Source organism: Gymnoscopelus braueri, assembly GCF_963280865.1.
Source record: "Gymnoscopelus braueri genome assembly, chromosome: 6".
NCBI classification, from domain to species: Eukaryota; Metazoa; Chordata; class Actinopteri; order Myctophiformes; family Myctophidae; genus Gymnoscopelus; species Gymnoscopelus braueri.
The window spans coordinates 9,481,824-9,496,733 of NC_137607.1; the positions used below are offsets into that span (position 1 = coordinate 9,481,824).

At 39.9% G+C, this 14,910-nt stretch overlaps 1 protein-coding gene across 1 annotated transcript in view; it reads left to right on the forward strand.

Moving 5' to 3' along the window:
* Positions 1 to 13,750, forward strand: part of LOC308087229 (uncharacterized protein) — a 13,895-nt gene extending 145 nt beyond the window's left edge. The window contains exons 2-6 of the mRNA XM_080430951.1: positions 10,467 to 10,728; positions 11,258 to 11,296; positions 12,417 to 12,455; positions 12,978 to 13,122; positions 13,264 to 13,750. Coding sequence (XP_080287077.1) covers positions 10,467 to 10,728; positions 11,258 to 11,296; positions 12,417 to 12,455; positions 12,978 to 13,122; positions 13,264 to 13,333 — 555 coding nt within the window. The 3' untranslated portion in view covers positions 13,334 to 13,750. The remainder of the gene's footprint in view (positions 1 to 10,466; positions 10,729 to 11,257; positions 11,297 to 12,416; positions 12,456 to 12,977; positions 13,123 to 13,263) is intronic.
* The last annotated feature ends 1,160 nt before the right edge of the window (positions 13,751 to 14,910 follow it).

Genomic DNA, 14,910 nt, shown 5'->3' on the forward strand with positions numbered 1-14,910 from the left:
TCTATTATGAATGATATAAAGCAAGATCGCTAATAATGTGGCCATCATGTTGTGCTGCAGCCTAGGAGCCTACACTGTACAGTGCCTACAAGTAATTGTAGTGGTAAATGTATAATATATTTGCCTCTGAGATGTAGTGGAGTCACTGGAGTAGAAAGTAATGACATTTGGAAATACTCCGGTAAAGAAAAAAGAAACACTAAAAACTGTACGTTACTTTACACCACTGACCGCAGAAGTGTGTATGCGTGCGTGCGCCGTGTGCGCTATGCCGCTATTCTCATTTCTCGCACCGGTCGCGCGTAATATTATTATCCCCGTTTGGAACCTCAGCCTCCACGATAGCGTAGAGATGAGGTCCCGCTTCGTAGGGAGCCGGCAGAGTGCGACACCGGCGAATGGTGGCCAATATTTTGGATTCTTACCCCTTTTCCGCACATCGTATCCAAAAAGTAAAGTTCTTCCCCCCTGCTCTCAAATGTTTGACATTTTAGCGGTAAAGAAAATGTAAGTGAAGGGTTCAAACAAGCGTTTATCACTAATAATCACTTTTTTACTCAGCCTGTGCCGTGTTTTCCCGATGCAACCTTAACGGGAGCAGTACTGCGCATGCGGACGGGGGTTGACTGGCCACAGACTGACTAAATAAGTGATTTAAACGCTTGTTTTAACCCGTTGCTTATATTTTCTTGACCGCTAAAATGTCAAACATCTGAGAGCAGGGGGGACGACCTTTACTTTTTGGATACGATGTGCGGAAAAAAGTAAAACATCAACAATATTGACCGGTGTCGCACTCTGCCGGCACCCTACGCTGTGGAACCTCATCTCGGAGCAGAGGGAGAGGTTCCGTGGGGACCGTACCTATATTCCCCAGGTTCTATGTTCCCCAGGTTCTATGTTCCCCTCCCACCCCAAAAAAGGTTCTATGTTCCCCAGGTTCTATGTTCCCCGCTTAACCAAAAAAGGGTTCTATGTTCCCCACTCATCCAAAAAAAGGTTCTATGTTCCCCACTCATCCAAAAAAAGGTTCTATGTTCCCCACTCAACCAAAAAAAATTCTAAAAAAGGTTCTATGTTCCCCACTCAACCAAAAAAAAAGGTTCTATGTTCCCCGCTCACCCAGAAATGCATGAAATGGTGAGACATTTAAGAAGGTTTAAATACATGTATTTATACCCATTAGTTATATGTAATGTTTCAGTTTTTAAAGTGTCAAAATATGTTTTGAAAACTTTTGACATGACTCAAAAACTATTTAGGGGTGTCACGATATACTCTATTAATTTCACGGTACATATGATACGATACACGATATTGGGCTCACGATATCGATACGATGTTATTAACATTTTTACTATCATCAACATTGGCCATCATCATATAAAAAAAGTTACAACGTTTTTTACATACAAAAATAAATACAACTAGAAAAATTGCTCCTCGGAGCACAGGTCTACGCCAGGTCAGGTACGTTATTGTGGCCTCCTGGTGGCGGTATAATAGGCCAATGTGAAAAGAGTGCCATTTCCTTTAGGCCTTTCACGGCAATCGGACACTGCATTTATGATTTGTGGCATTTTGTTCCAAAAATGTGTTTTGCTAAATTAGACCTGCTAGTGGCGCTATAACAGGCCAATGTGAAATAGGTGGCATTTCTTCCTCGGCCTAGTGTGAATGTGCGTGTGAAATTTCACGGAAATTGCAAGCTGCGTTCATGATTCGAGGCATTTTGTTCAAAACGGACCAATCCTGCAAACTTTGGAAGCCAACCTTAGCCAATCAGGATGGAATATGGGAAATCGGACAGATCCGGGTTGATCACATGACTATAGAGATACTGTGTAACGATTTGCATGACGTTTGGATAAAATCTGTAGGAGTAATGTCAAAAAATGGGTTTTGCACAAATCGGCCTCCTGGTGGCGCTACAACAGGCCCATGTGAAACATTTGGGGCAGAGGTTCTGAATTGGTATCGAGGGAGTGTGTGTGCACAGTTTCGCAGCGAGCGGGCCAATGGTGCCGGAGATTAGCTGGTAACACACGGACAGGACACACACAGACGGACGGACGGACGGACAGACAGACAGGGTAAAACATACTCTCTCGCCATGCCTTTCGGCCTGGTGGACACAATTATACAAGCTTAAAGGACAACCCATTTTCACCCATTTTCAACATATCTTCATATAATTGGTCCTCACCAATACTTATTATCATATGGTACAATTTTTGTCTACTCAGTCTGTTTCAGAGGAGGGCTGTGGACACTTCAGAAAACCACCTACCAGTGACATCATCGATAGGGAATCCATGCTAATAGAAACTGCAGGCTTTCTATTCATGGAAAGTTAGCATGCTATAATGAAAGGCATTGTTCTCACGTTAATAAAAAAAATATATATATGTTTAAACAAAATCTTGTTAGAAAAAAAAAACCTGGTGATGATGTCACTGGTAGGTGGTTTTCTGAAGTGTCCACAGCCGTCCTATATGTAACACAGACCAAGTAGATTTTTTTATACTCTTTTATCATGACCATTAGTGCAAACCAATTATATGAAGATAGGTTGAAAATTGGTGAAGTCATCCTTTAAGGAACAAGTGAAGTTCTCACTAAACCACATTGTTTCAGAGGACATATAGGGTGCGTTCGGAAATACAGCACTGAGCGCACTGGCCAATACAAACTAATAGGCGAGTGCGCTCCGGTGTGCAATATCCGAACGCACCCATAGACACACATATAATATAAATACTCAGTCATATTCTTATCTTGCTTGAACAAAATATCTATAAGCCAGAGATGGTCGCTTGTAAAAAAAAAAATATTTGGCTTTGATGCTATCTTAGATCAGATGTAGGCCTATTTGACAGTGCAGAAACGTAATTGCCTTGAGGCATGTAACATTAAAGAGTGTCAACGAGCATCAGCTGAAAGTGCAGTGGCGCTGGAAGTCATTTATTCCAAGGGGGGCTGGGCTGGGCGGGGGACTGCGCCCGCGCGCATATTATATATAACTGCGTGGGACTGCGCACGCGCGCATATTCCCCAGTTAAATACATCACTGTTTTAATATATATCTTTTAATATATATGTGTGTGTGTATATAGACTTTAAAAATATATATATATTATTTTTATTTACATTTTTTTTTTTTTTAATTATTAGTATTATTTACATTTTTCTTCTTCCCAACACCAGGGGGGCACCAGGGGGGCTTATTTTGAAGTCAATTCTAAGACAAAGTTTATTTGGTACATTCAAAGACAGGAAGTTGTATCTGCTATGGACCCATGGAAGTAGCACACAGGTCAAACTTAAGAATTACACTCTCTTGTGGCTTGGTGGGCTGTACAACACATTGCACCATTCAGTACAAGTGTCAAGATCTGCATTTCTGTGTCTTGTTTTTGAAGTGTGCTCTTGCATCTTATTTTGTAGTAATGGTTTTGTGTTCCTGTCTTCCGTTGTAGTTGTAGTTGTTACCTGTCTTGTCATACCTACCCTCTGATTATGGTTCATTTGTCCTGTTTGCCCCAGCCAATCCCTGTGTTGATTGTCTATGAGTTTCACCTGTGTCTAGTTATTCCCTGTGTATATAGATGGGTTTCCTGTTTGTAAACATGAGAGGATGATGCGCGCGCAGTGGCGGGATGAGCCTGTAGAGGGCGCTATTACCCGCAGCAGCTCTGGCCAATGTACATTCAGAAAATAAATGGTCTTCACCAGGTTTAATGAAAGTAGATTAAATGATGCAGTTTGTAATATCTTCTTTACTCAATAAAAATGATTTGTCGAAAGTTGGATCTGTTTGTATATAATAGCAGCATTATGCCTATTATGCCTATAATAGCAGCATTATGCCTATCTAAATCCCGAAAATAACGAGAGAGTGAATGGCGCTTCCGGTTCGTTCTCCCCCGCGCATGCGCAGATTGGGCACTCTGCTCTGTGATGACGTCGCGCGGAAACCCATCTATATACACCTTTTGTCTGCTTGCACTGGTTGCACTTGTCTTGTCTGTTCATGTGCCTATCTCTGCCAGTGCATTGAGTACTAGAGAAAAATACATTGTTTTCATTTCAAGTTGGCACCTGAGTCTACCTGCATTTGGGTAAAGTTTTTTAACTTTCCTGGCAAAAAGAGGGACTTTTTTTTTCACGATGGCTAAACTAATGACTGGAGACAGAGGAGGCAAAGTATTGGTTCTAGATGATTTCAGGTACCACCGACACCGCACCAACCAAGAAACCATTAGGTGGAGGTGTTGGAGAGAAAACTGCCGGGCAGTACTGAGGACCAATACATTTGATGTAGAGGAAGACAATCCCAACATAGAAGTTCGGGCAGTGTGGGAACATAACCATGTTCCCGACACACAAATGGTGAGCAATGCCGAATTTCGCCAGGAGGTGTGTAGAGTGCTGGTAAGGGAGCCCACTGTCCCAATAAAGCGCATTTTCAATGCAGAGGTGGTAGCTCAGCGGCGCCGTGTGGTCCAGGGTGGAGGAGACAGGGAACCACAACCTCAATCATTCATCAGAGTAAGGTCTGTTATGGCCAGAGCAAGAGCTGCTTTAATGCCCCCTATCCCAGCTACAGTTGATGATGTAATGATCCAAGGTCAATATGCTGAGACATGGGGCAGAGACCACTTCCTGTTGTATCAAGACAATGAGTGGGGCATAGCAGTCTTTGCCACAGAGGACAACCTGAGACAGCTGCAACGCTGTATGACAGTGTACATGGATGCAACATTCAGGTCATGCCCACATCCCTACAACCAGGTCTTCAACATACTGGGGGACATCCATGGCTTTGTTGTCCCCCTCGTGCATGTCCTGATGGAGCAACGCACAACTGGACACTACTGTCAGGTGTTCCAGTCTGTGAAGGCTGCAGCCAGGAGAATAACCCACCACCATTGGCGTCCTTCTAAAGTCATCTGTGACTTTGAGCTTGCCCTGAAAAGTGCTATTGAGACAGAGCTGCCACAGGCTAGGATTAGTGGATGCTACTTCCATTTCAACCAAGCCTTGTGGAAGAGAGTGCAGGGGCTTGGACTGACTGTTGCATTTCGTCAGGAGCGTCGACTGAGAGCAGTCATTTGCAAGGCGATGGCCTTAGGACATTTGCCTCTGCCACTGGTCCAGATCAATTTTGATATTCTTAGACACCACAGGGACACCAGGCGTGCCCTCAGGAACCATCCTGAGTTGCAGGACTTCCTCGAATATGTGCGAAACACATACATCCAGCCTGGAGCTGCCTTTCCACCAGCCATGTGGAACGTGTTTGAGCGCAACATGGAGCAGAGGACCAACAACCATGTTGAATGTAAGTGTTCTCCCCCCCCCCCCCCACCTCCCCCCCCCCCCCACCCCCCACAGCCCTGCAAAAAAATCATATTTTTCATGACTTTTAAACCAATTTTTATATTTTTATACATTTTATTTTTGTACATTTTATTTTATATATATTTTTTAAATCATTCTAATTTGGCTGGGTGATTTATAATATATTCTGTGGTCTAACAAAATGTGAATACATAATACTGCTTATATGCCTACTTCCAGTTTATAGGCCTTCTTCCTGTTTACGGGGTCTTTAAGTTGTTTATTGTTAAAAGAGCCAAAAAGATGTATACAGTTTAAACATATATATAAATATTTTTTTAGTTAATTTGAAGTTCACATTAAAGTACACTTTAGGGGTGTGTCGTTCGTGAACGAATTGAGTCCAATTAACGGCTCTTTAAAACTAACGGTGGGAAATGGTTCGCAGTAGGGAGCCGTATATATTTTTTAGATATTTATATATACAATACATATATAAATATTTATCATATTTTAGTAGTATAAATATTAATGGGTATAATATTATATATAATAATATATAATAATATATAGGATATAATAAAAATATTATATAATATTAATAATATTAAAAGATATATATATATATATATATATATATATATATATATATATATATATATATATATATATATATATATCAATAATATATATTAATTAGATTATATATTATTATATATTCATTAATATGATACATTATAATTATTAATATATACGATTAATATTATATTCATTATATTCATTAATTATATATTGTATCAATTATTATAATATTACATTATATATGAAATTATTATATTACAATATTATTATAATATATTGTAATAATATATATTGTAATATAATATATTATAATAATATATATTGTAATATAATAATATAATAAATATATTAATAATATAAAATGTAGATTTTTTTTTCATAATCGATTAGTTTGATCCATTGAGCACTAGGCTGCTTTAGAACTGTAGCCCACACCAACATTTTCTAATTTTTTATCCTCTTTTATCCCAGCCTATCATCGTACCCTGAATGATGCTGTCCAAGTGCGCCATCCTTCGCTTTGGATGTTCATCCGCCACCTGAAAGACCAGCAAACTCTCTCTGAGGAGAAGCAGGCATTGGCTGATCGAGGAGACGCTCCCCCAACAAGGAAAAGAAAGTGGAGGGAGTTGGAGCAACATCTGCGAAGGCTGAAGGCGCAATACAATCAGGGCCACAGAGATCTGCCTTCATACTGGAGGGCTGTCAGCCGTATCATTTACATGGGCTAGACGTGGGCTAGACGTGTACATTTTAGATTTTGCCAAATTTGATAGGCATATCTTCCATTTTTACTGGAATATCTTCAATTGTAGTGTAGTTCCGGTGTTGTTTTGCTTTTGTGGTTGTTGTTGTTGTTGTTGTTAATGATGCGTGTTTTTTTTATTGGCTATATCCCCCAACCCCCTTGCCTTTTTGACAGGCATTTCCTCTTGTCTGACAAGGTTTTTTTTTCCCCCTACATTTTGGTGTAGGCCTTTTATGGTGTTTATATGATGTTAAAAAAGTTGATACTGTCATGATATTGGCATGATACTGACATGATACTGACCATGATACTGACATGATACTGACCATGATACTAACATGATACTGACATAATACTAACCATGATACTGACTATGATACTGACCATGATACTGACATGATACTGACATGATATTGACATAATACTGACATGATACTGACCATGATACTGACATGATACTGACATGATATTGACATAATACTGACATGATACTGACCATGATACTGACATGATACTGACCATGATACTAACATGATACTGACATAATACTAACCATGATACTGACTATGATACTGACCATGATACTGACATGATACTGACATGATATTGACATAATACTGACATGATACTGAACATGATACTGACATGATACTGACCATGATACTGACATGATACTGACATGATACTGACCATGATACTGACATGATACTGACATAATACTGACATGATACTGAACATGATACTGACATGATACTGACCATGATACTGACCATGATACTGGAGGGCTGTCAGCCGTATCATTTACATGGGCTAGACCGTGTACATTTTAGATTTTGCCAAATTTGATAGGCATATCTTCCATTTTTACTGGAATTTCTTCAATTTCAGTGTAGTTCCGGTGTTGTTTTGCTTTTGTTGTTGTTGTTGTTGTTAATGATGCGTGTTTTTTTTATTGGCTATGTCCCCCAACCCCCTTGCCTTTTTGACAGGCATTTCCTCTTGTCTGACAAGGTTTTTTTTCCCCCTACATTTTGGTGTAGGCCTTTTATGGTGTTTATATGATGTTAAAAAAGTTGATACTGTCATGATATTGGCATGATACTGACATGATACTGACATGATACTGACCATGATTCTGACATGATACTGACCATGATACTAACATGATACTGACATAATACTGACCATGATACTGACCATGATACTGACCATGATACTGACATGATACTGACATGATATTGACATAATACTGACATGATACTGAACATGATACTGACATGATACTGACCATGATACTGACATGATACTGAACATGATACTGACCATGATACTGACCATGATACTGACCATGATACTGACCATGATACTGACATGATACTGACATGATACTGACATAATACTGACCATGATACTGACCATGATACTGACCATGATACTGACATGATATTGACATAATACTGACATAATACTGACATGATACTGACATGATACTGAACATGATACTGACATGATACTGACCATGATACTGACATGATACTGAACATGATACTGACATGATACTGACCATGATACTGACATGATACTGACATGATACTGACATGATACTGACATGATACTGACCATGATACTGACATGATACTGACCATGATACTGACCATGATACTTTGCTGCGTGTCACTTCCATCTCTCTCTCCCCATTTCCTCTCAGACTACTGTATACTATCTAATAAAAGGCAGATAAAGCCAAAAACTAAAAATCTTAATGTAACAAATTATTACGTTATTATATTATGCAAAAACCCGTTATTGTGCTATCGCTCATGATTTTATTACATTATGAGCTTTTATGACATTTATCATTATATTATCACAAAAACCCGTTATTGTGCTATCGCTCATGATTTTATTACATTATGAGCTTTTATGACATTTATCATTATATTATCATTATATTTATCATTTTATTATATTATGAACTATTATTACGCCGTTATTACATTATGAGTTGCTACAAGGTGCTCTATATCACCAAGATGGCCGCCAGGGGAAAGGGGCGGGCAAGTTTCTGATAGTAATTTCTCCCCATTATGTTCAGTTGTGTGTGTTCAGAGATGTTATTAATAATTGGAAATTAAAAATGTATGTTTCCTGCATTTTTGGGTGAGCGGGGAACATAGAACCTTTTTTTTGTTAATGGGGAACATAGAACCTTTTTTGGGGTAAACGGGAAACATAGAACCCAGGGAACATAGAACCTTTTTTGATGTATGTTTCCTGCATTTTTGGGTGAGCGGGGAACATAGAACCTTTTTTTTGTTAATGGGGAACATAGAACCTTTTTTGGGGTAAACGGGGAACATAGAACCCAGGGAACATAGAACCTTTTTTGGTAAGGGGGGAACATAGAACCTTTTTTTCGGGGAACATAGAACCTGGGGAACATAGAACCTGGGGAATATAGGTACGGTCCCGTTCCGTGTATAGTGTAATATGTACTACTACTGTAACACGTGGGAACGATAATTACGCACACCGACGACACCGTGGGCGTGGGCTGAGCACACCACACAAAATAATGTAGCAGTAAGACTGTCTCAACCGTTATGAACATTAGATTATACGGGTGGACATATATTGTATGGCGGTACGTTGCATCATATCATGCACGGTGTGTGTGTGTGTGTGTGTGTGTGTGTGTGTGTGTGTGTGTGTGTGTGTGTGTTTGCGCAGTAATGAATTACAGTAGGCCTATGTACAGTCAGAATGAGAGTCAGAATGGATGCCAACAAGTGCATGATGACATGTTGTGAATGTTGTGAGTTAAGAGGAAGTACTGTACATCTGTTATTCATTCATAAATAGCTGTTGACACTTGACAGACAGGCAGACAGACAGACAGGCAGGCAGGCAGACAGACAGACAGGCAGGCAGACAGACAGAGAGAAAGAGAGAAAGAGGGAGGAGAGAGAGAAAGAAAAGAAAAGGAGAGAGAGAGACAGAGAGAGAGAGAGAGAGAGAGAGAGAGAGAGAGAGAGAGCTATTCTCCATCCATAGATGGAGAATAGCCTTCTATGTACTTAAATCTCTTTTTAAAACACATTTTTACAAAGCTTTTACTAGCTGCACTTAATCCCTAAACCTGCAGCAGTAAAAGGCAAACTGTCACCTTTTCACAGAATCAAAGTCAAACTATTTAATCTTTTAAACACCCCCACAGCCTCATGCCTTGTCATAACCACAAGCAATTCCAAAACCATTATTATCATCAAGTTCAATAAATATAAATAAAAGGTTGTATTATATGGCCCTTTTTTTGTTTGGGGGGGAGGGGGGGGGGGCTAGTACCCAGAAAATCCCCAGAGAGACCTGCTTGAATGGTGACTCATCATCAGTCACAAGACGTTGCTGCAGATCGGTGCTGTCGGTGAAGAGGCTCTTTGTTTGTACCACAGCCAGCGTGGTTGCAGGAAGTTGTGCAATGCCATGTATTATGTTCACTGACAGTACAGGAGCAGATGAAAGAACTGCACACTGTACAACCCTGAGTGTTATCCTGACAGTGTGCAAATGGAACATTTTACACTCTCAGTTAAATCATGGTTCGTTGCTTGTTGAACAATTATCGAACCACTCTAACCACAAGACCACTGAGCTGGTACAAGAAAGCGTGGACAATACAGACACTATATAGAGCAATCTCATACTGAGGTTGTTGTCAGCCTAGTGCTATAAGTTCTGTGGTATATTTCAAAAGCATTCAAAAATGTATAATCTTCACCTTTCTCTTACACAGATGAACCGTTGCTTCAACACCACTGACCCACACTCTGTGAATGTGACCCACATCTACAATGGCCTGGTGGATACAGGCTCCCTGTGGACAGGAGAGCCATCTGACGTCATGGTGTGTTCCAACACCAGTCCTCCTTCCTCATCTGGCTGCCTACCATGTATTCTGAACCAGACTGTCCATGTGATCTGTAAGGACATCCCGGAGAAGGTGAAGCTGGTGATGGAGGCAGTGGGTGAACACATCATTGACAACATTAAAGCTGGTGAGTCTAAAGGTTGAGTGACAGCAAAGGAAATGGACAGAAATGACATTCCACTGTGACACTGTGATACAGTTAGCAGAGAATAAGTGTTTTATTATCTATCTAGGTGATATCTGAGTGATATGTGGCTCACATAGATGATAAGGATTTGCTTTTGAAAATGTTAACGAATATTTTGTGTTTAAAATCTGTCCCCAGCTAAATGATTGATAGTTAGGAACCAAATGGACCCTTACGGGTCTGTAACCGTTAAATTAACAGAGGATTTTACAGTCTGAAGTTTAAGATCTGGTCTGTGGTTTAATGCATATCAAACTGGGTGTCTTTGAAATTAAAACTGTTGAGAATCACTGGTCTAGTAGTAACAGTAGTGGACTAGTGGTTGTATAATTATTAGCAACAATAGCAGCAGTATCTGTAGCAGTAGTAGTGGTGGTAATAGTAACAGTAGTGGTCGTACTAATTAGTACAGATATATAGATTATGCTGGTTAATGAAGTACTGACCTTTATTCCTGGTGTCATTACAGGCGACAGATGTCCAACCTTCCTTGAACCCAATTTCTCTGGTGAGTACCAGTAATACAAGCATTATATCAGCAGTATCACCAGCCATATCACCATCCTTCCCAAGTGACTGAACTTCTCACCCTATCTCTAAGGGAGAGGCCAGCAACCCGTCTAAGAAAACTAATTTTGTCCGCTTGTATCCGCAATCTTATTCTTTCGGTCATGACCCACACTTCATGACCATAGGTGAGAGTAGGAAAGGAACTTCTGCTCGGTATATCGAGATTGATTGATTGAATATTTTATTAGGCAAAAAATGTAAAACAGCACAGTTACATTTAAAATACTTTGTCTAACAGGTCCGTTCATAAAAGTCCTTGCGGACTTGTTTCCAATGAGGGCCTTGGTTTTCAATTCATAGGCATATATAGTGGCACCACAGTTCAAATATCATTACAAAATAAACAGCAAAAAAAATAACACTATGTACAACAAAAAAAATAAAAAAAGAGGGGGGAAAACAAATATGTACAAGAACAGGGGGGGGGAGGGTCTGCTGTCTAACGGGAAAATGGTACTACCTCCTCCTTTGGCCTCCTGAAAGAGAGCTTTGCCTTCTGGCTCAGCTCTCTTTTCGTCACAACAGTAATGATTGTACTACTTATTTCTGTCCTGACAGAAATGTTGTTTGAAGCCCCGTAGGGGTCAGAAGAGTCCATCTGTCCTTGATTAATTTGTACTGTCAAAAAAAAAGAATTGGTGCTCATTTAATTACTTGTTTTATATGGAGTATAAGTATTGAGCTGCACTGTATCTGTTAACAGTGTTATCATGCATGGATTATGACAGTGGTTCTCAAATGTATTTGTAATTTCAATTTCCCATAACTCTGAGAGTGTACAAATGGAACCAAATGGACCCATACGGGGTCCATTTGGTTCCATTTGTACACTCTCAGAGTTGCCCACTTTGAGAACCACTGAATTGAGACAAGACTGAGAGTAATAAGACGTAGAATGTCCAATCCACGTGGTGACATCTCTGTCCCTTCATGGATCATATCAGATGTTCCACAAATGTTTGGACAAAAGACCACAACATTTATGAATTGTGTTGTAATACAACATGAATCCGGTGTGTCCAGCATCTTGTACACAAATGATTTATTCTATTTTCTAGGCCCAGAGGTACAGCCAGACCGACATGTTGAAGAAACAGGTGGGTGAAAAGATGAATTATTGTACAATGTCTTTATTCTAGAGTAATAGTTTATATACTGCCTAGGACTTCTACTACTATTACCAGTAATGCTAATATTACCACCAGTACTATTACTATTAACACTACTATAGTTCTTTTAAATCAAAGCTAAAGACATTTCTGTTTGCCGAAATCTGACTTCTGACTTTTCTTCTTATGCTGCTGAGAAAAATGGAGAAGTTTGAAGTAAGAGATGTGTAATGTTTGTTTATTAAAGTGTGTGTGTGTGTGTGTGTGTGTGTGTGTGTGTGTGTGTGTGTGTGTGTGTGTGTGTGGGTGTGCGTGTGCGTGTGCGTGTGCGTGTGCGTGTGCGTGTGTGTGTGTGTGTGTGTGTACTTGTGTATCGTATCATTGAGTGGTAAAAATCCCTGATCTATAAAAGCTGATCATGGAGCTGTAAGGAGGATGGATGACTGAACCTCTGATCTTCATCTTTCACTTCTCTCTTCCCTCCTCTTCATCTGTCATTCTATCTCTCAGGGGGAGAGTTACCATGGTGGGTTTGGTTTATCATCGCCCTCAGCATCATCATCATCATCAGTGTCCTGGTTCATAAGAGACGAAGCATTCTGGAGTTTGGCAGCAGATTCTGCAGACGTGCAAATCCAGCTGACACCAAGGACAGGTACAGAATGATTCATGTTTGAATCCTTGTCAACTTACCTCAGTGTTTTTGGGGGAAATGGTTGAATTCTTATACATTTAGATCTCTCTCTCCTTTTTTATCTCTCCCCTCAACCCCCATATCTCTCTATCTTCTGTCCAGGTCTATGAATGGACTGGACAAACCTCAAGGTCTGAAGGTCGTTGATGAAACATCTACCTCACTCGTGTAGCCTCACCTTCCAGCTGCACTTCCTTCTGTCTTCCGTTGCGTCAATGCTTGTAGACAACTGCTGCGTGTGTGTGTGTGTGTGTGTGTGTGTGTGTGTGTGTGTGTGTGTGTGTGTGTGTGTGTGTGTGTGTGTGTGTGTGTGTGTGTGTGTGTGTGTGTGTGTGTGTGTGTGAGAGAGAGAGAGAGACTGTACTTTTTATACTGTTACGGTATAGCAGGCAACAAATTATGCTAAAAGTGAAATGCTTGTCATACTTCTTCACACAATGGCGTTTTATTCTGTAAATAGCCAACCTACAAGGTTACAACGCATTATATCTACGACGTGTTGTAAGCTAGTAGTAAGATGGCTATTTTTGGCGCGCGACGCTGTCGTGCTACAGAGCATGAATTAGCCGTTGACGTTCCAGAGGGTTGTCTTCACTTTCTTTCTTCCAAATTACAAACCAAATTATGTGAAAGCTGTGACAATCAACATGAACTTAGCACTGAACTCGACCTCATAGCAGGCAGGTGATCTCACTCAGCTTTAATTATTTATTTATTTAATAATGTAATCATCTATTAATGAATTTATGCATTTATTTATTCTCGTTTTTATCCCAATTTAGTCATCATGCCAAGTTCCAATTCACCACACGTATATGCTGTCCCTGTCCCTTACACCTGTGATGGCCCCAACAAGTTTACAGTTTTAAAAGTGTGGGTGACAGACACGTTCACGCCAATGCACATAATCAAGTAGGTAACGTTCAGTGGTATCATCAACGCTAGGTTGGGGGTTTTCCAGAGGAAAACAATGACAGCATCATGAGCACACAGCACTTTTCACATTCATCATAATGTTGCCAGTTTTTAGCCCTTTCTTCTAGGCTGCTATTAAGTGTTGTCTGTATCCTGATTACTTTGAACTAGAGGTCACCATTCATGTCTGTCCCTCTCCTGGAGCGCCAGCACCAGTTAGATCAAATCAAGGAAGAGAGAGTGTCATTTCATAGTGACTTAAACAGTTATTTTAGATTATTATCAGGAGTTGTATCAGTGTCTTAATCCCCCAACACATGGTTTATACACACATTACTCAAAGGACCACAATGGAAATAAGCTCTCAAGGGTTTTTGTGTTTGATCCTTATGACAGATATACAAATATATCGTGTCTGTCGGGTGGAATCCTCATATGTCCAAAACTGTTACTTTCCAGGATTCAAATGAAAAAATTGCAAAAGTAGCAGATCTACAAGCTCAAAATGCGTTTCGAGCTTGTAGATCTGCTACTTTTGATACTTTTGTGTGACGCTGTAGTATGATCAAGTAGGGCGTTAATTTACGAAAAAAACACACAACCAGTTAGAATATGGAGATAAGAGGCCCAACAGCAACGATATGGTCATGTATGTGCACGTTCTGTCAATAGAAAACATCAAAATAATGGTCTTAATGCTTGGTGTAAAGCACTTTGAATTGCCTTGTTGTTGAAATGTGCTATAGAAATAAACATGCATTTCCTTACCTAATGGTAATGTTTTACTTCTACACTATAATGTTAACACGTAAGAAGAAATGATAGTCAAATGGA